The following is a 26,792-nucleotide window of genomic DNA, read 5'->3' as shown; positions in this document are numbered from 1 at the left end:
CCTGAGGCCAGCACTATGGTGTATCAAGGTAAGCCTCTGCCTATGGTGCCAGCATTTCATATGGGCACTGGTTGGAGTCCCAGCTTCTCCACTTTTGATCTAGCTAATGTCCTCGGAAAGCAATAGAGGCAGACCCAAGTTCTTGGGCCCCTGCACCCATGTTGGAGACCCAGAAAAGACTCTTGGCTCCTGTCTTTGGATCAGCCCAGTTCTGGCTGTTGCAGCCATTTGGGGAGTGAACCAAGTGGCTAGATTCTCTCTCGGTGTGTGTGTGTGTGCATGTACGCACGTGCGTGCGTGTCCTCTCTGCCTTTCAAATAAAAATATTTTTTATAAAAAAAAAAAAAACAAAAGCCAACTCTTAATCAGGCACAAATGAAAACCTCCAAAGCCCAACATAGTAAATATAATTTTTATTTCATTCCAGGCAAAGCTAGATACAATTCTATAATGCAAAACATGTTGTCGAGGCACAACTATTCGGCCACCTCCATTCTGTGTGTGAACACAAGTCAGTGCTGAGAGGGTGCTCATCTATGCCTCCCCAGGTGCCTCCCAAGGCCATTGCTGCAGTCTGAGCTATAGTTCTAGAGGGAAGCTGACTATGGGTTGTCATCCAAGCCAGAGGCATAAACCATGCATAAGATAGTTGGAAGCACTGCGTAATGGGGGAAAGGGGCGGGGAGGGCAGGAACTCCAACCTGGGACAAAGTAAAGGAAAGCAAGCTGTAGGATTCTCCCCCTCCAAGTCCTCCCTCCTGGCATTCTGCCCCACCAGCCCTTCAATGGCAGGTGTCTGTCATGACAAGATGGAGTCACAGAGTAATGGAGTCAGAAGCCTGGCTGGCCTTCCTCTTGGTCTTTTTTCCTCAGTTTCCAGGGCCCCAACAGGCACATTTAGGCCAGCTGGAAGGCTCCTGACATGACCAGAATCTTTCCCATCATGCACAGGCCACCCGTCGCACACACCACTTCCTCTCAACCCATTGCTGGGCACGGCCTGAGCCCTACCACCCCCCTCCAAGGCCTCTCTGACATCCCAAGTTCACACAGGCTGCCTTCAGCTCCATTCCCACACCAGGAGGAACCAAGGCCTGAAATGCCAATATCCTATTTGGAGGTCAAGGGTAGGGAACTCTGAGCAATAGGTCTCTGACAGATGTCACTGTCAGTGCAAATCCATGTTGGTGTTTCTCCGTGCGGCTCAGGTTAGCACAAAGGCAGGACGACTCTTTGGGGTTTAGCACTCTTAGACCCCAACCACTAAGGGCCAGTAGTGCCTTCAGGCCTTGGGGCAACCAAAAGGGATGCTTCTGACAGCCTCAGGCTCTTCTGGTGAAACCACCAAGTAGGAAGCTTGAAGCCACACATCCCAATGTTACAAAGACTGGATGATTGCCAAGGGGGAGTGATGGAGAGAGCACATAGTAGGGATGAGACATGCAGAGGAAAACAGGACAGACTTGGAGCAATCCCACAGCCCTAGTGCTTGACTTCCCAGATTCCTTTCAAAAACCAAAACGATACATTTTTAAGCAAAACTCCCCAAGCCTCACAACAGTTCTGTGAGGTAGGTAAGTATGATTATACCCATTCACTAGATGGGGAAAGCTGAGCCTGCAGAAGCTCTGGGACCCATCTCTAAGCCAGCAGGAGTCCTGGCAGAGGAAAGGGAGGATGCTGTCCTTCCTCTGGCCCTCCAACCCCTGTGTCTTGGCTGCCTCCAGGCGTTGAGAGGAGTCGGGAAATGTGCAGCTGCCTTTCCCCATATTGACATCAGACAGGAGAAAGACATTTTGCATAAAGGCTGCTGGAAGAAGTCTTCTGAATGGCTGAGAGCCCTCTGTCTGCTCCCAATGCCAAGAAAAGCTGACCCCAGCTCATGATGGAGGCTGGACGGAGAAGGACAGGAGGGTGGGATCAGAGCATCAGGGGGAGTCTGTTACAGACTCACACAGTGGTGGGGGGAACCATCAGGATGCCCCACTTTCAATACCACCATATTCCCCCTCCCCCACCACCACCACCAATCAGAGACCCTGCAGAAATGCCTGGCAAAAGTCTCCAGGCTTGTCATTGGTCTAGAATCTGCAAGTGACACAACTCTAGCCTCACAGCCCACACACACACACACACACACACACACACACACACGACTTGAGGGATAAGAATGCTGGGAGCCCTGCCCCAGGCCCTGCTATGATGTCAGTTCTTGCAGGCTAGAATGGAGAAGTAAGAGCTGGGACCCAAGGAACTAAGGCACAGTCTAGCCCCACACAGGAGCATGTGCAAACTGGTTCCTGAAAGCACAGAAGAAAAGTGTGGGCAGCCTCTTCCTGCTCTTCACACTCCACCACCAACCACCCCGCCAAGCCTCAGGTGCGAGAGAGGGTGGCCCAGCTGAGCAGAAAACATCTTGGAAAAGCCAAGGGCCCTCAGCCAAGAAGAGGGTCCCTGAGACAAAGGTAGCCCCCCTTGACCCGGGGCTGGCAGAGGAACAGCCCTAGGGACAGGAGAGAAGATATGACGGGGCACTAAAGAGCAAGCCAACCAGACAGCAGGTTTCAGGGTGAGACCCCACAAGCAAGAGGACACCACCTGCTGTCTATGGGGAGGGAGGAGCGCCCACGGGGTGGCAATGGCCCTGCCACGCCAAGTTGAGCACTGCCAGCATTGCAGGACTAGGATGGGCCTTCCTCTGAAGCTTCAGTCCCCTCAGAGAATGCTAGTAAGATTCCAGGTCCCCTCTGGGAGTCCTTTAGCAACCCAGAAAACAGGGGCCAGGCTGGGTGGGAAGGGACCCCATAAGCCAAGGCAATCTGAGCTGGGAGGGCTTAGCAACCTGGAGCAGGGAGCTGAGATGCAGCTAGGTACTCCAGCGTGGGAGACAGAGAACACCCCCCCACTCCGCAAACCTAAGGCTCTTCTCTCATTGGCATCCCATCTCCAGCAGTCCCTGCCCCAGCCTACTCCCACCACCTCCAGGGCTAGCTCCTAGGTCAGTTCTCACCATCCCTCCAGCCCCTTTTGCAGGGAAACTAGGAAGAAAACCCAAGTCCAAGGAGACGGAGGGAGACTCCCTCTCCCCAGATGTTGGGAGAGCAGTCTGTCCATCCCTGCTTTCCTGCTTCTTGTCCTTCCTCGGCATCCCCACCCTACCACCAGCCTCCGTCCCTGGGGAGCAGCCCTGGCTGGGGAGGGGTAGGGCAGGACAGACACACCCCGGTTCCTCCCTGTCCAGAAAGACTACAGTTTGAGCCAAGCAGCAGGTGTCTCAGGCACATGGGTTCTACAGACAGACGGGGTGCAAAGACCAGCTGCATCCCCACGAGGCGCAGCTCCCTGTGGCTGCCCGGCCTGCGGCAGGGCTCACACTTTGGTGGGTGGCTTCTCTTCAGCCTTGGAGCCCGGCAGCCCGTTTTCTGTGTTGTCATTCCCGGAGGAGCTCACCAGGCACTCCTTCCTGGAGAGGAAGACAGGGGACACAGTGACAGGGATGTTGGGTTCAGAGGGAAGGGTGGACTTGACGAGGGGCTGCCATGACCCTTCACACCCAGTCCTGCGCCCTCTCCCCTGGCCTTCCACAGATCAAGAGACCAACAGCTAAGCACTCCATGCCTCCCTTTCTCCATCTGTAAAACAGACGCAGGGGCAGGAGGACTTAGAAGAGTGTCTGGCCCACAGAGGAATCTCATGGGGGCTTAACTCTCCCCCAAACTGTCTGAACAAGCTATAAATCCTGGGGTCAGGCCCCAAGGGGTTAAGAACCCAGAGATCTCAGTCCCCGCCGCCATGGCCCATCAGACCCCTCCTCCAGGAGCTATGACCACTTGGAGGGGCAGGGCAAGCCGAGGTCTGGCTTCCAATGCCTCAGCCTGCTGTGGGGCTTTTTCCTGCCCTTCCTCTCCCTAATTCCTCATTCAGACAGGCTCTTCCCTCTCAGCCCTCCCTCCCAGGGGTGCCTGCATTCATACACCCTTCCTCTTCAGGATTACCTTAGATCATCTGCAAAACCCACCACAGATGCTCATTATCCCAGAAATCCCTCCAAGCCCCTGCAGCACCATTTCAACATGCCTCCCCCTGGCATGACCCCTGTACCGGGTATGGCAGGTAGGATTCCCCATGGCACCTGATACAGAGCTTTGCCCCCAGAATGAAGAATGAGTGAATGAACAATCTCCAAATCTGCTCAATGGGTCAACAGGATGTGGTGGCAAAGGTTTTAAGCTCTGACGCCAAATGAGTCAGAGTTGAAATCCCAATTCCATAGCCAGCTATGTGGCCTCGGGCAAGTCATGTAACACATGGAGCCTTACTTGGCTAAAGCGCACATGATGAGTACAGAACATGCATGTCCAAGGTGGACCTGACCCACAGCAGGCATGTAGTGGAGGCCAGCAAGCATTCTCTACAGCCTTTCTCCATCTGCCAGAGGCCCAGCAATGAAGCATTCAGCCTTGTTGTGGGTGGACCCACGGTGGTTCCCATAAGGCACTGTGGGAGGCCCAGCTCGTCTCACCTGTCTTACTCAGGGCACAGCCCTCAGATGGCTTCTCCCTGCTCCGGCTTTGCAGGATACACTACCTGCTGCCAGGATGTGGCCTGACATCTGTTGCAGAAAGCCTGGGCCTGGGGTTTGCACCCCTCTGTCTCCTCCTTCCCCTGTCTCTTTCCCCAACCCCACCCCCGCCCCAGTGGACCTCAGTTCAAAGGATTCATCTCCCTAAGAGGCTCCACCTTCCCTAAAAGGGTGTTTCCATCTAAGAACCTCTGTACACATCTCTCTCTGTCTTTTGATAGATCAGGTCAGGTGACAAATGGAAAGGAAGAAATAAATGGATGCAGATTGGAGCCAGTGGGAGGTTCAAGGGCAACATGATTGCACTCATGTACTCGGTGGACCTAACAGGTTCAGTAAATTCATACTGGGAGGAAGATTAGAGGGAGCGGGGAGATGGTATGGGGAGCAGGGAAAGAATGGGGGAGAACTCAAGGACAGGCCAGAGAATGGTAGGGTTAGACAGAGAGGGTGGGAGGAGGGACCAGGGGCAGGAGGAGGCAGCCCAGAGGGCCGCAAGCACAGCGTGGAAGGGCACCTACTCACTTCTTCTCCCGGGTCTTCTTGAGGATGAAAGCAATGAACTTCTTGAGCAGCAGGATGAAGACGAGCAGCCCGATGACCCCGCCCACGACGGCCAGGATGATGAGCGTCACCGTGTTATCCACCTCCTCCACTGCAGGGCCACAGTGGGGGAAAGGGGAGAGAACGGAATGGAGCAGCAGTCACCTGGGGCAAAGCACTCCCATGCCCACCCCCAGGGGACCCCAGCCCTCCCCAGGTCTGCACCACTGAGCAGGGAAGCAGGAACCAGCATCCAATCAGGCTAAGGAAAGACCAACCCTCAGAAGCCCTCCCCATCCCCAGCCATCTCCACACAGGTAAGTTCTGGAACAAACCAGAAGTGGAACCCATACCACCCAGGTTTGAGTTGTGATTTCACCCCTAAATTGCCCAATAAGAACGTCATTGCTTCTTTCTAAGTCTCTATGGCCCATGCAAGAAGTTATTTCCATGGTGCCTTTTAGAGGATGAGAACACTCAAGTCAGAGATTCTGGATTTCATCTGTCACTGATTCAGGGGTAATGTTGGGCATATCATGAAGCCCTCCAGCTTTGGCTTCCTCATCTGGAAACTGAGCTTCCCAGCATCTTTCTGAGCCTGCTATAGCCACCATTTCCCCATCTCCCCTGATAACGATGCCATCTTCCCAACTGCTCTGATCAAGACCTTAGAGACATCCCCACTCCTCTTATTCGCTCAAATCTCTTACCCAATCCAACCCAAGAACCCTGATGGAAAACTCTAACTTCAGAAAAGTTCCAGGGGGCAGGAAATGTGGCCTGGTAGTTACGACTCTGTGTTCAGTTCCTGACTCCAGCTTCTGGCCAATGTGTGCCTTGGGAGTCACTGGTAATGGTTCAGGTAGTTGGATCCTACTACCCATGTGGGAGACCAGGATTGAGTTGTCAGCACCTGTATTTAGCCCCAGTTCAGCCCCCAACCCTACTCCAGCCATTGTAGATATGAAGGAATGAGCCAACAGAGAACAGCATTCTCTTTCTCCCTATCTTTAGCTCTTACTCTCAAATAAATTTTTTTGAAGATTTATTTTATGGTCTAAGGGTTGCCATCATGGCTCAACAGGTTAATCCTCCATCTGAAAGTGCCAGCTTCCCAAATGGGCACCAGCTCATGTCCCAGCTACTCCACTTTCCATCCAGCTTCCTGCTTATGACCTGGGAAAACAGTGAAGGACAGCCCAAAGTCCTGGGACTCCACACCCACGTGGGAGACTGTAAAGACTCTCTGACTCCTGGCTTCAAATCAGCTCAGCTCTGGCTGCTGCAGCCATTCAGAGAGTGAAAACCAGATGGAAGATCTTTCTCTCTGTCTCACCTGCTCTCTGTAGATCTTCCTTTCAAATAAAAATTTTAAAAATATTTTTTACAAAAAGATTTAGGGTTCAGTGCAATGACTTAATAGCTAAATCCTCATTTTGCAAGTGCTGGGATCCCATATGACCACCAGTTTGTGTCCCAGTTTGCTCCACTTCCCATCCAGCTCCTTTGTTAATGGCCTGGGAAAGCAATGGAGGACGGGCCAAAGTCCTGGGACCCTGCACCCATGTGGAAGACCAAGAGGAGGCTTCTGGCTCCTAGCTCCTGGCTTCAGATTGGCCCAGCTCAGTCCATTGCAGACATTTGGGGAGTGAACCAGTGCATGGAAGATCTTTCTGACCCTCCTCCTCTTTGTAAATCTGATCTGCCTTTCCAATAAAAATTAATTATTCCTTTTTAAAAAAGAATTTATAGAGAATCAAGATGGCACGATAGGGTAAGGACACATTTAAACAGACGAAGAAATATTAGCCAGTGTAAAGCAGAGGGCACATTCCAGGAGACAGGAGAGGACAGAACAATAGCAGAGGGACACCTGGAAACTGACAGACATGGGAAAGTGCAGACACAATGGCATGGTGTTGCAGTGACCAATAACCCAACAGCATTCAGCAAGCAGTGATCTGAACTGCACCATCAGCCGGAATTCTGACAGCAACAAGGGGGGAAATGATGTTCACCGGGAGCTCAGGAGGTGAACCCAAAGAACTGCGTGTCCTGCTGGTCTGTTTGATTTGACCAGGAGCAGAGACAGAGAGAGCATCAGGTCCCAAACGGGCAGTGCAGGAGCAGGGTAGATTTCACAGCCCAGTGGGCCTCCTAGAGCTGAAGTGGGTGTCATTTTGTGTAGGGAGACAAAGGCTATGGGACAGTACTGCACATGCATGGAGCTGGGAGTGAACTCATTTCTAGCTGTGTGAACTGCAACAGCGTGGCATCCTACAGGTTCCACACAAGATAGGACCTGATGGCCAGCAGATCAAGAACTCTAGTAGTGGCATATCAAGTACCATTTTGTACAGTGTGGCAAAAGCTTTAAGATTTCAGGGACAACAGTGAGCTGCACATGTGCTGAGCTGGAAGCAAACTCACTGAGCTCAGTGCATTGCACTAGTCCTGCAGAGAAAATAATACCGATTTCAGCATTGTACGGGTATAAATAAATAGGTCCATGTGTCCCCCACAGCTATCAGCCAACAGGTTCTGGTAAGATCACCACCACCAGCAACATAGCTATGTAGGACTCCTGGTGTCTCCCTAATCCTGGGAACTGCTCAAACCAGAAGTGGGACAAAGGTTGTACAGACAACAGTGCAGCCTCCGCATGGGATCACAGGATGTGAAGAGTGGTGAATCAGGAGCTGGGGCTATGGAGACCATGGTGGAAGTCTAACATAAGAGCCCAGACCTAGAACTTGCTGGAGGGAGTGGTACAAATGACTGCAAACAAAGAGCTGTGTACCAACCACAATAAGTAAAATCAAATTATAGACCTGTGGGTGACACAGCTTAGAAATATGCCCCCAGGAGAAAACTCTGCTAACTAGAAGTACAATGACCAAGAACAAAAGAACAGACGAAGGCACAATGAATGTTTTTGAAGACTCCCCTGCAAAAGGAGCAAAAGTCTTTGCCAACCTCAAAGTTAACTGAGGAAGACATCAAGAAAATGGGGGATACAGAATTCAAAACACTTGTTTTAAAGCTTCTGATCAACAGCAAGAAGCATGTAAAACAAGCATCCAAGGAATTCAAGCAATATGCCACACTGGAAATGAATCAAATGAAAGCTGATATATCAGAAATGAAGAATATAGTGAAGCAAACTAAAAGTACAGTGGAGAGTCTCCAAAATAGAATTAATGAGGCAGAAGAAATAGTATCAGAATTGGAAAATGTTTCCTGTCACCAGGGGGAACAAACAAAAAGCTGGAAGCAGAGCTGGGTTAAGCTAAAAAAAAAAAAAAAAAAAAAAGTATTCAAGAATTGAAAGACACTATTAAAAGGCCAAATATAAGAGCTATGGGAGTCCCAGAAGGTGCAGAAAGAGAATCTGGGTTTACAAATGTATTTAATGAAATAATAAGGGAAAAATTCCCTAATCTAGAGAAAGAATTGGGAAGCAACATCCAGGAGGGGCACAGAACTCCCAACAGACTTGATCAAAAGCGATCTTCACCAAGCCACATGATCATCAAACTCTCTTCAATTGAACATAAGGAAAAGATCCTTAAATGTGCACGTGAAAAAAAAAAGCAACTGACATATAAAGGAATGCCAATTAAACTCACAGGATACCTCTCCCAGGAAACTACAGGCAAGAAGAGAATGATGTGACATATTCCAGATTCTAAAAGCAAAAAATTGTTGGCCCAGGATAACGTACCCAGCAAAGCTTTCCTTTGTCTTTTAAAAATGAAATAAAATTCTTCCACAGTAAAAAAAAAAAGTTAAAAGAATATGCCTCTTGTAAACCTGCCCTACAAAGGATACTTAAAGATGTTCTCTTGACAGAGAAGAGGAATAGTACCCACCAAAACCAAAGGCAAATGCAAAGAACATCCCAGTAAAATAACAACAGAAGACTAAATCAATGAACAACCCATTGCCAACATGACAGGACCAAATTACCACCCATTCATATTAACCTTAAATATAAATGGATTAAACTCATCAATCAAATGTCATAAATAAGTAGACTGGATTTTAAAAAAAAAAACAAAACCCATCTATGTGTTGCCTACAGGAGACGTATCTCATTGACAAAGATCAGAGGAAACTATATCTCATGGATTTTGATTTGTTTTTGTTTCATCTCTTTAAAACACTTTCTTATTAAACTCTTCACTGACCCATAGATCAGACAGAAGCATCATTTTCTTCAAGAAAATGTTTGATTTTCTTTTTCATTTCTTCAGCAACACATTAGTCATTCAGTAACATGTCATTTAACTTCATGGCGTTTTTAATTCCTTTTTTTCTTTCTGCTGTTGATTTTGTTTTGTGGTTTTTCATTTAAGGGCTCTGTGTGGGCTCCTTGCCACACTGCTGCATGCTCCAGCCCTTGGAGAAGGGAAGCGAGCCAAAGTGGATGGCACTCTCACTTCCCTTGGCTCCCTGGCATCTTGCCAAGTCCCTTGGAGGTGGAGCCCTCTCCCTTGGTGCCATCACTCATCTGTAGAAGTCAGCAGCACCTGCCTCAGGTGGCCCCATTGCACATGCTGAGGGCTCAGCACGTACAGATGGACACAGACAAGAATGTGCTTAATGTGGATAAGCAAATGGAACAAGGGAGGCTGGGTGTGGGGAGTGATGCGGAGTGAGGACCCTGAAAGAGGGCAAAGGGGAAGGCGTGATTGGGAGAGTAGGCCCTGTGCAAAAGCCCAGAGGCAGATGCTTGGAAAGCAGTGAGGAAGTGAAGGTGGCTGCAGGCTAAGAAATGTCTCAGACCGAGCCACATTGCAGGGTCCTGTCTGTAGGAGGGATGTAGAGCCACAGGATAACTCTGAGACCTGAACATTCTCACACTGGCCACTGCACCAAGAAGAGAGGACAGTATGGAGACAATTTAGGAAGTCCCAGTAAACACCAGGGGGTGGGCCAGGGTGGCTGGGAGGACCAGATTCTGAAACAAAATGTCAGGGCCTGTATTGCAGTGCCGTTAATAAGCTGCTACTTGTAACGCTGGCATCTGGTACTGAAGCCAAGTGCTGGTTTGAGTCCTGGCTGCTCTGCTTCTGCTAGTGAGCCTAGGATGGCAGTGGGAGATGGCCATAGTTCCTGGGGGCCTGCCACTCAGCTGGGACCCCGGATGGAGTTTCAGGCTCCTAACTTCAGCCTGCCCAACTCTGGTTGTTGCAGCTTCAAATCAATCTGGTTACAGCCACTGGAAACATTTGAGGAGTGAACCAACAGATGGAAGACCTCTGCTTTCCCCTCTCGGAGGGGACATAGCATGTATTCTTCCACCCCTGTTTCTGTGCTATATCCTGTTTCAGTTCTTACTTTACCCGTCATCTACCCCTGAAAGACAAACACCATGTGTGCTCCGTAGCACTTGTTAGTGCAGTACCTGACGTGCAACCAACTTTCGCTAATAGAATCCACAAGAGTAGCAACAAGCGCCCTAGAGGGTGGGAGCTTTGCTGGTCACCAAACACTTGCAGGCGGCTTCTCAAACCACCCCTAACCCTGCCTGGAGAACGCAGCTAGATTCCCACGTTACATGTAGGAACACGGGGTTGGGGAGGCTGAGGACTTCCCAAGCTATTCTGCAGCACGTAAGCATTGCAACTGAATTCTCCCAGCCACTAGATAAAGCAGCAGTAACTCCTAAGTGTCCAGAGAAAGCAAACACCCACGGGCCCATCTCCCCATGTTAGCAGCCCGACCCCAGCTCCCTGGCCTTCCCCTGAGCATACGCTTATCGACGACTTGAAGGAAGATGGTGGCCTGGTGCTGGAAGTCCTTCTCCTTGGGGTTCTTCACGTGGCAGGTGTACTTTCCCGTGTCACTGAACTCCAGGCTGCGCAGCAGGATGGAGATGTTGTTCATCTTCTCCTTGGTGGTGCCCTCCAGGGAGATGCGGTCATTGTCCTTCAGCATCACCTTGGGGTCTGACTTCTCATTCTTCACAAGTCCTTCAATGAGCTGGGGAGGGGGGTGGATGGGGCAGAGAAGGCATCCACAAGAGAATCAGGGTCACCTAAGGCCCTGATCTCATGCCAGGGCACATCTCCTGGGAGCCTGCCCCTAATCCATATCCAGAGATTCTCCTGCCCGGAGCTTCCTCAGGCAGGCTGCACCTGCCCTGAATTCTGCCCACCTCGGGTTCAGGCCCTTCTCTTTCGGGCAGGTGTTCCTAGAGCCTACAGCTCCTACTACTGTCTCTGGAAATACCTTTTGGAGAAGGATTTCTCCAGTTCCCACTGTCACAGCCCACCCAACCTCGGCTACTGTTCTCTGGCCATCTGAAGGCTGGCCCGCCACCGAGAGCTGGAATAGTGCCATGGCTCTGTCCATCAGCGCCCCCTGAGGTCAACACCCAATTACATCCAGGGGACATTCATCTCAGATCAGCTCCTCTAGCGGACTACATGCCCAGGGATGCCCAGCCACACGTACCAATTCATTCAGCCACTGGCACACCTGCCCTCCCCTATCTTCTTCTCTTGTCTTTCCTCTTTTGGACTCTGCCCAAGACTGTCCAAAGACCTTTCTCACCTCTGGTTCTGAAATCAGACTACTCATTTCCACAAAGCCCGCTTTTGGGGATTGAGCAAGACTCTAGCACTCTAAAGATTCCAGCAAATCCCAGATTCCCACAAGACAACCCAAGCTTCCCTCCCCCACTCTAGCCAGCCCAGAGTGCCTCTGCAAAGCATGACAAAAGGAAGGAGTGGGGGGCGGCTGAGCCTGAGATGGGAGCCCTGAGATGCAGGCCGTCCTGTCCTGCTCACCTTCCGGTACGAATCACTGGCGTTGTAGGTCCACCAGAAGCGCAGGTTCTCGAAGCCAAAGCAGCTGGAGAAGGTGCAGGGCAGCAGGATCTCCGTGCCGTTGACGGCGTAGATGGTGGTGGCCTTGCCCACGGATACCTCCAGCGACAGGGCCACAGGGAGCAGGAAGACACCTGTGCAAGGCAACAGCCTCCCTTAGTTCCAGAAGGGGTGGCCTCAACAGGAACCCTGTGGCACTCGCGATGACCACCAGAGGTCACCCCAGCCCAAGAAAAAAGGCCCCTCGGCCGCTCCGCAGAGCCCGCTAGTCCCTCACCCTAAGACTCGGTCCCCAAAACGGTACAGTGGGCGAGTGTGTCCTGGCTGTTGCCTTGGCAATGTCCCCCAGGACAGCACGCGCCGTCCCCTAGAACAGCAGATTTGTGGACTGGAGAAGCGGGGAACTGCTGAGTCCCGCAAGGTGTGTTATCGGCGCGGTGAGAAGCCAGGGGCGGGGGTGTGCTCCGAGGGACCCCATCGGGTGGGATTAACCATCCTGTGTGAACCCGACATCCTCTGGCCACGCAGCGGGACCCCGAGAACAGAAGGGAAGCAGCAGCTGTGGTGGGGTGCGGCGCGGCAGGGAGATGAGGGGGGTCGGAAGGTCCGTAAGGAGCTCGACTGTCCGCCGACTCCGCCAAAGCCCGGGAGCCGCTGCAGCCGCTGGGTTCCTGCAGGAAGGTCCCGCGCGCCCGCGCGCTCTCCCCGGCACAGCAACGCGGCCCCTGCAGCTGGGACGCGGCGCTTCCATGCACGGCTCCCGCGCGCCCTCCTTGGTCGTACAGATGCCTCAAGGAAACCCCAACCGCCTCAAGGTCATGGGCTGGCAGGGGCACGGGTGGAAAGGGGCGACCAGCAGCACTGCTCCGGGCTTTGCCCTCGCTCTAGTCCCAGCTGGGAAATCCCAGCTTGTGGCCTGCTACTGGCGATAATGGCCATGAAAACTAGTATCTATTGAGCATTTATTTGCTATGCACCAGGCCCATCATCCACACATCTATCCTGTAAACCAGCTGGGCACTGTACTCCATACTACGTACCAAACAAGTGAGTCTGGAGAAATTAGCCAACCCGTATAGGGTAAATGAGAAAGAAACTTTTGCAGGCTCCTATAGAAGAAAATACTGCCCCCGCAACCATCAACACACCACACATCCTAAAATAGCCAGATCTGTTCCCCAGGGCTCTGGTGGGTACCGGGAAGTTCTTCCAATGAGCCCTCATTTTTGGTTGGCTGCAGTGGGTCCAGAGTTGATCTACAGGCTGGTTTTCAAGCTTGCAAGTGCCTCAGAATTCCGATTTTGCAGCTGCTCATTAGCGATTCTGGTGTTGCAGAATCCAAATTTCCACGAAGTTCCTGGGGAGGGGAGCAGGCTGTGGAAAGCACTGCTCTGGGCTGGGCCCACACTTTATGTATCAGGGCACTGGGGCTTAGGGCTGTGTCCCTCGTAACTCCAACCTTCGTCAGAATGCCGAAAGGTAGGCATCCCCTTTCCCATTCTACAGATGAAAAGATAAAGGTTCAGAGAGGTGAAGTGATTTGCTCCAGGCCACACAGGAAATGGCCAGCCTGGGACTCAGCCTTCACCCTAGCTAGGATGGGCATTTTACATGCACTGTCTGATGAATACTTGTAATGGCCTCAGCAGGTACTTAGCATAATGATTCCTGATGGACAAATGAAGAAGCCCGCTCTGAAGGATGAGTTTGCTGAGGGCCACACACGCAAGGAAACCACAGGAGGCATTGGGCAAGTGGCAAGGAGGTCTGCTTTTCCCGCATACCAGTGGTACTTCTCCAAATGAACCTGTTTCTTGGCACTGGGACCATGGTGTAGTGAGCTAATCCTCCACCTGCAGCGTCAGCATCCCACATGAGCACCAGTTTGTGTCCCAGCTGCTATACTTCAAATCCAGCTCCCTGCTTATGACCTGGGAAAGCAGCAGAGGATGGGCCAAAGCCTTGGGACCTTGAATCCACGTGGCCGACCAGAAGAAGCTCTGGCTACTGGCTTTGGATCAGCCAACCTCTGGCTATTGCAGCCACTTGGGAAGTGAATCAGCGGATGGAAGACTGCTCTCTCTCTCTCGTCTCTCATCGCTCTCTGCAACTGCTTTTCACATTAAAAAAAAATGATAATCTCTAAAAAGTCAGAACCTGCTTCTCCCGACTCCATTCCCCACAGCAACAAGGACAGGGGCCAACCTGGGGTCAGCATTAGAGGGCGTTCTCTGATGGGAAACCCCCCAGTTTGCTTCTTGCCCCCACAGGTAAAGACAAGATAGAGCACAGTAGATGAGCAGTGTTCAGGAGAAGACAGCTCCCGGAGAGCTCAGGGCCTCCAGTGCTCTTTTTTAATTTAAGATTTATTTATTATCTTTATTGGAAAGGGAGATATACAGAGAAGAGGAGGGACAGAGAGAAAAATCTTCCATCTGCTGGTTCACTCCCTAAGTGGCCACAACAGCCGGAGCTGAGCTGATCAGAAGCCAATCAGGAGCCAGGAGCTTTTTCCTGGTCTCCTACACAGGTGCAGGGTCCCAAGGCTTTGGGCCATCCTTTTGTTTTCCCAGGCCACAAGCAGGGAGCTGGATGGGAAATGGGGCAGCTGGGACACGAACTGCCATCCATATGGGATCCCAGCGTATGCAAGGCAAGGATTTAGTCACTAGGTTATTGCACTGGGCCCCCTCCAATGTTCTTCAGAAGGCACCTCAGGGCCCGGCACGGTGGCTTAGCAGCTAAAGTCCTTGCCTTGAACGTGCCAAAATCCCATGTGGGTTCCCATTCTAGTCCCAGCAGCCCAGCTTCCCATCCAGCTCCCTGCTTGTGGCCTGGGAAAGCAGTCCAGGACAGCCCAAAGCCTTGGGACCCTGCACCCACGTGGGAGACATGGGGGAGGTTGCTGGCTTCTGGCTTCGGATCGGCGCACCACTGGCCGCTGCGGTCACTTGGGGAATGAATCATTGGATGGAAGATCTTCCTCTCTGTCTCTCCTCCTTTCTACATTGTATATCTGACTTTGCAATAAAAATTTTAAAAAGATAAATCTTAAAAAAAAAAAGAAGGCACCCCAGCCTGGTGATGGGAGCCCTGAGGATGACGAGGGAACTGAAAGAGGAGCCAGACAGGCCTTCGCTTTTGGAGTCCTGGCCAGCATGAGATATCCAGGAGCACAGGATGTGCACATACAAGGGAAATTCTTATAGGTTGAGACCGTAGGAGCAACACCAGCAAGTGGGCCCAGAACAGGTGTAAGCCTCACAACACAGTGCATGGCCTGGCCTCACTGGTGTAGCTCTGCAGATGGCTTCCCTCGGACATGCACCAGCCTGTCCTCTGGAGCCTGGAGAGAGCAACAGAAGCCAGCAGCCAGGAGCAAACCTGGAAGTCCCACCAGCTGTGTCTGCACTGCTCAGGCACAGGGGAGCCCAGGGTCCCGCCTCCAATGCCACTCTCCTCCATGAGACCACCCCAGGCGAGAGAAGCGAACAAGAGCAAGGGCAGGTGTTGATCTCCTGGGGGCCCTGGCAGGCTGCTTTAGCTGGAGGACCACACTGGGCAGGACCCGCCAGCAGGTACAAGGTCAGTCTGCCGTACCTGTTGACCTTGACAGTCAGAGGTGCCAGTCCAGTGAACATATCCCACTCTAGGACTGGCATGGCTGTCTTCCCTATTCCCATGATGCTGGAAAACACAAGAAGTGCTTCCACGAGGGGGCACCCTGTGGTGCTGTTGGAAAGGGGAAAAGGGCTATGCTGTCCCTCCCCAAAGATCTGCAGGGACCCAGAGCACCCCTCCCTTCCCTTCATGACCAGTGTCAGCCACATATGCCTCCAGGCCACTCTCATAGCGATTTATCTGCCACCTGTGTATCCTGGATTATTTCCATGCAGTCACTTCCCTGGAGTGAAGGAGGTTGTATTTTCTTAAACTTAACTCCTTACAATGCCAAGGTGTGTGTATATGTGCAATGCACACATGTGTATGTGTACATGTGCATAGTGTGTGTTTGTGTGTACATGGGTGTGTGTGCATGTGTGCATTGGTGTGTTGGAAGCAGGGCCTCTTCCTGACATCATGGGGCTGACATATAGGCCCTCCTGTTGTCCAACATGCGCACTTCAGTCCTAAACCAAAGTTTGGCCTTTCCTCACTCAACAGCCCTAAGTCACTCAGCCGCTGTCTGAGCAGCTATTTTCTGAGCCATTCTCTCAAGTCCTCAGTCCTCTGCTATCCTCCTCAGCTGCTGGGGCTCCTCAAAGGACTGAATCAGGATTCTCAAGTTCTGTTAAAGTAAAAAGTACCTGGTGCACGTCAAGGTCCTTATTCAACATTCACAGAACCATCTGATGGCAACTGGCACCTATACCCAGGCAAGCATCCCATCACCTTATCCCACATGCACACAACCAAGGTGGTAGAGGGGAGTGAGCAGGGTGCTACCCACTCACGGTGAACTCCCATCTGGCTTTATTTTGGGAGTCAGACACTGGAGCTCTTGAGGAGACCAAGAGCTCCCAGGTTAGAGCAGGATGCAGAAAGTGGGTCCAGGGCCTGGCGGCGTGGCCTAGCAGTTAAAAGTCCTTGCCTTGAAAGTGCCAAAATCCCATATGGGTGCCGGTTCTAATCCCAGCAGCCCCACTTCCCATCCAGCTCCCTGCTTGTGGCCCGGGAAAGCAGTTGAGGATGGCCCAAAGCCTTGGGACCCTACACCCACGTGGGAGACCTGGAGGAAGTTCCTGGCTCCTGGTTTCAGATCGGCGCAGCACCAGCCATTGTGGTCACTTGAGGAGTGAATCATTGGACAGAAGATCTTTCTTTCTGTCTCTCCTCCTTTCTGCGTATCTGACTTTGCAATAAAAATAAATAAATCTTACCAAAAAAAAGTGGGCCGAGGCATCAGAGCAGGACTCCTTCTGGGGTACAGGCCCAGGAGCCTGTGGGAGGCAGGGCTGGGCCACACAAGGCCCCTGAGCCCAGCATCAAAGGAAAGATTCCAGCTCCTTCTCTCCCTGAGCAACCCGCCTGCTTCCTGCCTACCCCCAGGAGCTTTGCTGGGTAGCAGCATGCCCCTGAGACAGCGCTACAGGCTCAATCAAGACAGCTTTGCAAACAAGGTCACATAGTCAGCCTATGTCTCTGGCAAGCCACAGAGCAGGTATGCTGAAAGGGCCAACAATGGCCTGTGAAGGCACCCAGTGACCCTGGAGGGCCAGCCCTGGGGCCAGGTGGTTAGCTCCCTGGGTCTGCAGGTTGCCTGGTATCTTGAGGCTACCAGGAGGTGGCTGGTCCTCAGTTCTTGGGGACCCCAACTTCTCTCTGGGGTGCCTCCACGGGCCTGCTCTGACCACAGACTCAGAAAGCAAAGGAAGCATCATTTCTAGACTCAAAGCCGACCTCGCCCTCCACTCTCTGCTTCTTCTCCAGGCACTTGGCTTCCTCTGCCTGGGACGGAGCACCCTCCCCTTAATTGCATCCTCCTGAAACAAGCCCTTAATAAACATATGCCAAGGGAGAGAGGGTTGTATAACACAGCACCCTTACAAGTGATAATTAACACAGATCTCAGCAATTAAGCAAATCAGGGAACAATGGAAAGGGGTGGGTAGCACCACTCCATCGCCAATTCTCTGCAAAGAGAACCCACAGCAGCCTCAGCGGCAGTGACACAACCTTGCTCATTGGTACTACACTTGATCTTAGCCAAAAGGCCGAGAAAAGGATATCATGTTAGGTTTTCAAAAATAACATGGGGTTGGGGGGGGTGGCATTGTAGCATAGCAAATTAAGCCACTACCTGAAATGCTGGCATCCCATATGGGTGTCAGTTCGAGTCCTGGTTACACCACCTCTGATACAGCTCCCTAATAATGTCAGTGGAAAAGCAGCAGAGAATGACCCAAGTGTATGGGCCTCTGTTTCGCATGTGGGAAACTCAGATGAAGCTCGTGACTTCTGGATTTGGCCTGGCAACCCTGACTGTTTCAGTCATTTGGGGATTGACATCTCCAGGCACTTCTGCTGCCCCCGCCCCCACCTTTCTCTCTGTAAATCTGCCTTTCAAAGGAATAAAAACTTAAAAAAAAAAAAAAAAAAAAAAACTCACACTGGGCTCAGTTTGAGACATGCTGTGAGTTTACTGCTTTGTCCCCTGTCTCCACAACTGAAAACAGCAGCTCTGGGGTCCCCAAGCCCTTATGTTCCCATGCCACAGTCCAGAAAACCTCACTCCTTCTCAAACCCGAAACTCAACTTCTACTGACTTGCCCCCTCACCACCCTTGGATTAGCTGAGAGGCGGGGAACAACCGAATCCCAGCAGCCTGGAGTCTGTCCCATCTGAGTACCTCTCAACCATGTACCCTCTCTGGACCATGGCTCCCTCCTCCTTCACAGCATTCTGAGTTTGAGTTGCCAAAGTCCCTGCCCATTGTGATGCCTCAAGTCATTGCCATAGCTGCCCACGGACTGACAGCAAGGATGGGATGTGTGTGCTCTTCAGCTCAGGGCAAGGCCCAAGGAGCGCCCTGGCTGGGCTCCATCTGCAGGCCAGAGGGGCCAGGGGGCAGGGTCAGCAAGGCCAGTTCTGTGGCTACAGGGTCCCCACCTACAAGTCGCTCTACTCTGGCATGGGCTCCCAGACAGTGGCTCAGGGAGTCATCCATACTTGCCCCCATGGGCTCTGAGCCCACCTGATCCACTGAACAGTCTTTGCAGGAAACAGCTTGCCCCTAGACTCTGTAGCTATAAGCTCCCCAGTACATACACTCAGGCACAGTTTTCAGAGCCCTTTGCATTGCCCACAGACACCCAGAATATGCTATGAAAATCCTCACAACCCAGAACTAACATGCCACCCACCATCCAACCAGGCAGCTTGGGCAGGGGGGAATGCAGTATGGGAAAAACTGCATGACCCTGAGTTCCTCCGGGCGCCCTTGCCCTGGCATGACTGCAGCTGGGCTGAGAGGGAACGCATGTAGAGTGGCCATGTATGCACTCAGTGAAGACGACCCTCAGGCCTCAGAAGCCCACCTCTCTGAGCGGGCAGCAGCCATCTGTGCCAGCAGGAGAGAGGACAGCACAAAGTCTTTGTAGGTCACCACAGAATTGCAAATAGTGCAGTGGCCCCTAAGCAAAAAGATGCTGTCCCCCAGCCAGTAGGCAGTCCCCCTGGACAGATCTGCAGGCAGAGTGGGTTTACATAGCAGCAGGGACTTCTGCCTTCCCGGGCACCGCACAGACACCTCCACCACACGTGCCTCACCCAGGCGGGGAGCTGCTGTTGCCGGAAGTCCAATCTGACAAACATAAACAGAGGAGGTGTGGGTGCCAGGGATGGGGTCAGCTTACACATGGAAGTCCGGCTACGGTTTGTGATGAAATTTCATTCTGCATTAATAAATCTCAGGTCCTCATCTCCTGGAGCCAGCACTCAAAGCTATCATGTGCATTATAAATAGATCCTGGACCCTCTGCCACCTCTGGACAGGTCCCCTTCGATCGTCAGATTCACCCCAAAAATGGGAAGGACCAGGGGCAGGCCAGTCAGATTGTTCCCATGGATTATTTGTAGAAGCAAAAGGAGGCCGGTCCAGAAAAGGAGCTCTTCCAAGTCCCTCCAACCCCGACTACTGTTTAGTGTGGAGCTGCAGGGAACAGAGAAAGAAAGGCTCCCTCACCCCCACAGGTGCCCACCAGGGAGGGGTGCAAAACATCACCATCCCCCAAGCGGTGCCTGTGCAACCTCTACCCTCACGGAGCAGACCTTCACCCCTCCAGCCCTGCCAGCCTGACCCTCTGCACCCACGCTGCAGCCCCAAGTGCCGGTTTCAGACACCAGGAGCTGAAGGCACCAGAGACAATTTAAAAAAAAAAAAAAAAAAACTAATCCGGAGGACTGCCGGCTGGAGGGGGTGGGGGAGGTGCGGGGACAGGCACCGTCCCCGGCGAACACAGCTCTGGGCCAGGCGCATCGTTGGGGAGGAGGGAGGACAGTGGCCACCGTGCTCCATCTGTGTCGCCCTGCAAGGCCCAGCCCGTCTAAGGCGTCCCTCTTGATGAATGTCCCTTTCGGGAATCGGGGAGTTTGGGGGGGTGGGGGAGAGGGAGGGGGACGTTGACAAAGAGCAGAGACTAAGCTGGGGCCACCTTACCCAAAAGCCCAGTGCCCAGCCATCTCGCCGGGGCTTTGCCTCGATCCCCAGCCCCGGACATCGTCCTGTCCTCTGCGGAGCGCACTGGGAGGGCGCGGGGCTGGGCTATCCCGCACAGCCGCTCTCTCCTCCAGCGTTCTGCAGTCGGCCCCTAGGTTGCGGGAGAGCTCTGCGCCGCCGGTCGGGGCTCGGGAAAGTTAGCTGGGAGAGAGCGAGGGGAGGGAGGGGGAGAGCTAGGCGGGGGAGGCGCTCTCGCCCGCCGCCTGGAGCCGCGGCTGGAGGAGAGGAGGAGGCGGAGCGGAGCCGGGTGCAGGGGGAGGACGCCCGAGCGCGCGCAGAGGCGAGGGAGCCTGCGCCTCTGCTCTGGCTGCGCTCCAGCCGCAGCAGGGGCGGTGGCCGCGGGCCCATCCCAGGGCGCCCCTGCTCGCTGCACACTCCGGACTCGGTGCGCCCAGCCTCTTGGGCTCCTGGAGCCCTCCCGGAGCTGGGCAGGACCCGCCCACACTCCCCGCACCAGGCAGGCTAGGAAGCTGCTGCGGTTTGGCACTGCGGGGCCGGCCCGCGGTGGCCCGCATCCTCTCAGGCACAGAGCTGCCAATTAGGAGAGTTTGGCGGAGAGCAGAGGTGGAGCTTTTCGGGTGTTGGGAGGTTGTTGTGTTCTGCTTGGGAGAACAAGGGTAGGTGGTGACAACCTCTCCCGGGACCGGCGGGCACCGCGTGAAGGTCCGCAGCCTGTGCGGGGCGCAGCCCGGGAATGCTGTAGCCCAGCGTCCGAGTGCGACCCCACCCCATTCCCGCCCCAACCGGCTTCTGCAGAACGAACTCGGAAATCGCCGCTGCCGCCTGGGGACAAGCCGGAAGCTACTAATGCGGGTCTGGTCTGCGGCCTGCGCCCCACTTTTGCACCCCTGGCTAGGGCACATCCCTTAGACTTATCCCCTCTTCAGCTCCCAAACTTTCCCCACCCGCAGACTCTCTGCCTGCGTTTTGGGGCGGGCTATCAGGAGTCCAGGCTCACAATATGGTAGGAATCTGCCAGTTTTTCCCCAGACTACAATTCAAAGTGAGTCCACACTAGGGGTGGCCTAGTGGCCCAGCAGGTGACGCCACATCTTGGGACAGCCCTCAGAATTCCCGCTACTCCATTGGCATCCTGGGAAGACAGCAACTGCCGGCTGCAATGAGTGGGCCCCGGGCCACTGGCCCAAGCCTGGCTGTTGCTGGCATTTCCAGAGTGAAGCAGTGGATGGAAGCGTATGTGTCTCTCTCCCTGTGTGTGTGAGTGTGCTTCAAGTGGAAGAAAATAAACAAGTGTTTTCCTTCTGGGGTGCTTCCCCTCCACCACCCACTTTCCCAAACACTTTCCCCGTAGCCCAGCTCCTCCCTGTTGTCTGAGGACTGGTTCAAATTGGGACACACCCTTGCTCCCTGTTGGCCACACGCAAAGGCAGCCTCCATCTTAACCTGGGGTTTCCCAGGTGGTCCTGAGAGCCCCCTGAGGTTTCAGGTGAGATGCGAAATGTCTGACTTTCCCAAAAAAGAGGCCGTGTTCAGGGACCCTGGCAGCTCCACCACTGACTGCTGCCTGACTCAGTCTTGTGTGTGCCAAGGTGAACATGGTGATATTCACCTTATAGGATGCTTAGAGCAGGGCTGGGGAATGTCCAGCCCATGGGCTTTCCAAGGCAACCTCAGAAATCATTTGAGCCAAGGCTCGAGAGCAATAGCCTAGTGGCTAAATCCTTGCCTTGTATCTGGGCTATCTCTTCCAGCTCCTTGCTTGTGGCCTGGAAAAGCAGTGAGGATGGGCCAAAGCCTTGGGTCCTCGCACCTGCGTGGGAGACCAGGAAGAAGCTCCTGGCTCCTGGTTTCGGCTCAGCTGCAGCCATTGCAGCCACTTGAGGAGTGAACCAGCGAACAGAAGATCTTTCTCTCTGTATCGTCTTCCCTCTATATACCTGTCTTTCCAATTAAAAAAAAAAAAAAAAAACCTTAAAAACGATATAGAAATCATTTGGTCTGGTGGGCCCAAGCAGGACTTGAAATTCAGTCAAGCTATAGGAGGCTGTTTTTAAGTGGATTATTTTATACAGCCCATGGATAATGTGATAGTATCCAAATGATTCTTGGCAGAAAAAAGGTTCTCCACCGTCTGTGAGTGCTGGGGGATGGCCTCCACCCTGGGCTCACACTGGCCCTCCCCTGGCCATGTTTCTCCTCGTTGAGGAAGGAGTCATAGGACCATAGCCAGGGGCCTGTTCCTCTTCTGGACTGTCCTTCCAAGATCAGGGACCCCCGAGTTCCTTCCTCAGACATTGCTGAGAGGCCCCTTGCTCAGGGTTGTCCTCTCGGGAGCTGACGGTACAGGTGTACAGCTAGAGTTCCAGGAAGTAGCCAAGAGGTGAATTGTTTCCAGGCATGAGCACAAACCCCTGTCGCTGCAGCACTGGGGAAGGACATAGCCTGGAAATTCTATTTTGGACCTGGTCTTCCAGGTCAGCATGAAGGAAAGATAAACCAAAGGCAAAGATGCACATGAACACTTGGCTGGTTCTGTTTATGACTTGGATGCAGCGCCATGGGTCACTCATAGTCATTTATGCACCTGCTCCTGGCCTTGCCAGTATCACATGAGGACTTGACTCAGAAGATAGATTGTAGCATGCAGCAGTGCTTAGCAGGTTGTGCTCATGCAGCACTTCTCTGTGGCCCACAAAGCCTAAGCTTTGTTCCCTGTCTCCTGGTGGCTCCCACACCACATTCTTTTAAATATATATATATTTATTTTTATTGGAAGGTCAAATTTACAAAGAGAAGGAGATCTTCTATCTGCTGGTTCACTCCCCAAGTGGCCACAATGGCCAGAACTGAGTCGATCCGAAGCCAGGAGCCAGGAGCTTCTTCCTGGTCTCCCACACAGGTGCAGAGTTCCAAGGGTTTGGATCATCCTCCATTGCTTCCCCAGGCTACAAGCACGAAGCTGGATGAGAAGTGGAACAGCCAGGATATGAACTGGATAACCATATGGGATCCCAGCACATGGAAGGTGGTGACTTTAGCCACTAGTCAATGGCGTCAGGGTCCCCACACCACACTCACAGTCTCCCAGAACAGTGATCTGAACTGAGAGGAGGGAGGCCAATGGAAAGAAAGTGATTCCCTGCCCAGAGAAGGGGATGGCCAGGGCATGGAGTTGCAGGGGTGTCTTCAGAGCCTGGGAACTACAGAGGCTGGCCTCCCCCAGGCCCCTCCCCCAGGCAGCTCCTGTTAGCACCAGGCTAGGAGCCATCGTCCTAGGTTTTGTCACTCACACCACACTTGGCAGCTGTCCTTTGAAGAACACAGGGAGACCCTACAGTGGGACAGACACTGTGTTTGGGAAATACGCTGGTGACTAGAGGATGTTTGCATTGATAGACCACCTGCCTCAAGCTCAGCCCCTGGACCATGCCAGAATGGGGGCAGGGAAGGAGAGAAGGGCAGGGTTCTCTGCCTCCCGCTTTTGCACATGCGCACACACACACACACTAACCCACATACACAGTCTGATTGGGTTCCTGCTCACCTGCTTAAAAATCCCCTGTCGCTCGGTGGAGTGCAAGTGGGAGAGGAAACAGCAGCTTGTAGGGGGGTCTCTCCCTCTACCTACTGGAAAAGGACTGAGACAAAGTTCTCAGCTGTGGCCCCAACAGGCTTGACTCCTGGTGACAGGGTCATGTGCATTTCGGGGCTGGGGTGGCCTGGCTTAGAAATACCTGGAAGAGAACATTTTCAGGGATGCCCAGACGGCTTGGCCCCTGTGCCAAAGAACTGTCACAGAATTGTCCCTTCTTGGGCAGGAGGAGATGGGCTGGGATTCGAAGGACAGGAGGCTATTTACATGGAGGCTGGGATAGGCTTCTTTGAAGACTTCAGTCTAGCAGCTCTCTAGATCACATTGGTTCCGTGTGCCCCTCCCCCCCCCTCCTCCTGGAGAGCTGGGTTGGAACCTGGCAAAAGAGCAGGTGCCTGTTTTCCAGGAGGTGCCCATAGCCACGGGGGTGAGGGGGCAGAGCTGCTTGTGCTTTCCTCCACCTCTGATCACTTTCTGCAGGTGTCCTGGGCCACTGAGGATAGGTGGGACAGCTCCTGCTCCGCTCTTGGTTCTCAAAAAGCCCCCGAAGAGCCCTTGTAGGGGAGGAAGGGAAGCAGAGAGCTTTGATGAGGTCTCCAGAGCTATTTTGAGAAGAGTTCGTCCTAAGCAGCAAAGGCCTGGCAGGCAGCCGCCTTCCCCCTGCCTCCCCTATTGCCCTTGCTGCCGCCTCCCCCTCCCGCCTCCTCCTCCCCCATAAACCCTCGCGCTGCTCTCAGGGCATTGCAGGTAAAGGATGGAGCGGCTGGCGGCGGCCCGCGCTGACTCGGCTGTTGGAGCCAGAGGACACCAGGCTGGCTCTGCAGGGACTCCTCCAACACTTCCCCTGTGGCCCCGTTACCACCCTGCCCCGCTTCCCTGGGAATATTGGGATGCTCAGCATAACGCCAAGAGCCACCCTCCCCCAAACCCCTCAAAAGCTCTTCACCTGGCCCGAGAGTGACCCTGTGGTTGTAAACGGTGAGGGTGGGACTGCAGCCAAGCGTCTCCACCTGCATAGTGGAAACACCCACCAGTCCTCCCACCCGGGTCTCAGGTTGAGGTTGTAGGGATGCTACCCGCACCAGTCTTTGGAGTCCTCCTTCCTTGCCCCCAGGTCTGTTCTCTGTCCTTTCCTACTTGCCCCACCCCCACCCCCTGCGGCTCAGAGCAGTCCCAGCTTCCACCTCTGTTCAGAGGGGGTTAACCCACAACAGCATGCACAGAAGGGACCTGCGGGCAGGCACGTGGCTGGCTGAGCTAGTGGGCTGCCACCGGAGCCTGCCTGGCTCCCAGCACCCATGTGGAGTCAACGACCTGGGAAAAAGCAGACTCTTTCAGAAGCCTTATTCCAAGGCAGAGCTGCTTGCTTTTCTGCCATCTCCACTTTCTAAGGGCTCTGGGCGCAGGCAGGTACCCAGCTACCTCCCCCAGCCCCAGCTCTGCCTTCTTCTTCTGGCTTCCACCGGTTCTAGCCAAAAAAAAAAAAAAAAAATTTCTCTCCCCTGGCCAAGGGGGATGGGGAGCCCCAGACAGATGAGCTCATTGGAAGGAGGAGGGCCGAGGGAGGAGGGAACGGAAGCCTCCTGCCCAGAGAGGCTCATCGGACGTCCCAAGCCAGAGAGGGGGTGTGCCCTCTCCCAGGAGCAGGCCTGTGCCTCCCTCGCAGCAGCTCAGAGATGGGGTGAGTCCTGGGTGTCTCATGGGTTGGAGCTTGAAGCCCCCTAGGGAAAGGGCTCAGGCACCCTGCCCAGCCGGTTTTGGCCTCCCTGCTTTACAGGGCACACAGGTCGCCTGTTTTCTTATCAAGAGAGGACAGGGACTGGGTGAGGGGGTGGGGCAAGGGGAATTGCTGGCTGGACACATGGAAAGGCCTGTTGTCTGCCGCCACCTGCTACCTGGTCAGCTGAACAGTCAGTTTGGCCCCCTGTGGTCCTAGGCCGGGTCCTGACCCTGAGGATGGGTACCTGAGAATGACAAGGCTGGAAGCACAAAATGGCGTGGAGCACCCAGCAGGATCCTGAAATGGAATCTAAAGTTCCAGCCCTCTGGAACATTTTCAGTGGGGAAGTCAGAGTACTGTTGCAAAGTGAGGGAGGGGGTGTAGACAGCAGAGGAGGCGGGGGAGTGAGAGGAGTGGAGTTGGAGTAGTAGGGGAAAGAGGCATATTGCTCCAAGGGGCAGAGTAACTTGAAGAAGTGGCCAAGGAGAGGGGCTAGGACCAGGGAGGAAACCAGCCAGGCGGTGCAGCAGGAGGAGGAGCCGGGAGCAGAAGGGGGCGGCAGAGGCTGCAACACAGGGCCCTGGGGCTAAGGGCCAGGCAATGCCAGTGTGGGATGGGTCACCTCTGCTCCCAAACTCTTTGTACCCTTATGGGGGGGGATCCATGTCACTCTCCACACCCTCCCCAACCCATCCCTCACTCTGTGGGCTGCAGGGGAAACCAGCTCACAGCCCTTTCCCTGGCTGAAATGTGGTGGTGTTGGCCTCAGGCAGCCCTGGATTTGCATTCTGCCATTTCCTACTCTTATGCCTCATTTGTACATTAGTAGAGTAGAATCTGGGTAGCCCTAGCTGTAAAAAGAAAAGAAAAGAAAAGAAAAATGAGTGCGGTGGGGCGGGGGAGCGAGAAGGATGCACATTTTGGAGGCAGTCCCCAGCATGAAGGAAGCTAATAGAGGCAGAGTGCCCAGCCCAGTGTCTGCACACAGTAGTGTCTGGCAAGCAGTGGTTTTTCTTGGTAGCCTGGCGCTCAGCCTTCCACATCACTTGAGCATGCTATGAGGTAGAGCTGGGAGGGCTCTGGGACGTAGAAACAGGCCTGAGAAGAAGTGGGAGACTTGGCTTTGTCTTGAGGGAGAGGGGGCAGAAGGGTGAGTCTGACCTGGCCTGATCTTTGGGTAGGAAAACAATCTGGTCTCAACAGTCTCATCCTCTCCCCGCCTCTTCTTCCCTGTACACAGGGGTCTGCCCCACTCGGCATTCCTACCCCCAGTGACATGTCAGGCAAGGGCAGTGATGTACAGAAGGGGTGCACAGGTGACCCAGAGCAGGCGGTGGCAG

At 53.6% G+C, this 26,792-nt stretch overlaps 1 protein-coding gene across 1 annotated transcript; it reads right to left on the bottom strand.

Annotated features, from left to right (window-relative positions):
* Positions 1–2,946: 2,946 nt before the first annotated feature.
* SCN4B (sodium voltage-gated channel beta subunit 4) lies at positions 2,947–20,416 on the bottom strand. The gene is made up of 5 exons (XM_058662512.1): positions 20,120–20,416; positions 11,923–12,095; positions 10,885–11,113; positions 5,108–5,237; positions 2,947–3,463 (listed from the first exon to the last, which is right to left on the bottom strand). Exons 1-5 carry the CDS (start codon positions 20,178–20,180, stop codon positions 3,370–3,372), a joined length of 687 nt encoding a protein of 228 aa, XP_058518495.1. The 5' UTR covers positions 20,181–20,416; the 3' UTR covers positions 2,947–3,369.
* Positions 20,417–26,792: the final 6,376 nt, after the last annotated feature.

This window comes from Ochotona princeps, chromosome 4, assembly GCF_030435755.1.
Source record: "Ochotona princeps isolate mOchPri1 chromosome 4, mOchPri1.hap1, whole genome shotgun sequence".
Classification (NCBI taxonomy): domain Eukaryota; kingdom Metazoa; phylum Chordata; class Mammalia; order Lagomorpha; family Ochotonidae; genus Ochotona; species Ochotona princeps.
This window is presented reverse-complemented; position numbering and strand designations above follow the sequence as displayed.

What these genes read in the sequence shown, in the direction of transcription:
- SCN4B (XM_058662512.1), bottom strand. Translation starts at nt 20,180, where the DNA reads ATGTCCGGGGCTGGGGATCGAGGCAAAGCCCCGGCGAGATGGCTGGGC. An exon ending in CCTTCAAGTCGTCGATAAGC is followed by an intron (nt 5,238 to 10,884) that starts GTATGCTCAGGG and finishes GTGGCCCTGCAG; the next exon opens with TGGAGGAGGTGGATAACACG. An exon ending in AAGAAGACCCGGGAGAAGAA is followed by an intron (nt 3,464 to 5,107) that starts GTGAGTAGGTGC and finishes CTTCCTCTCCAG; the next exon opens with GAAGGAGTGCCTGGTGAGCT.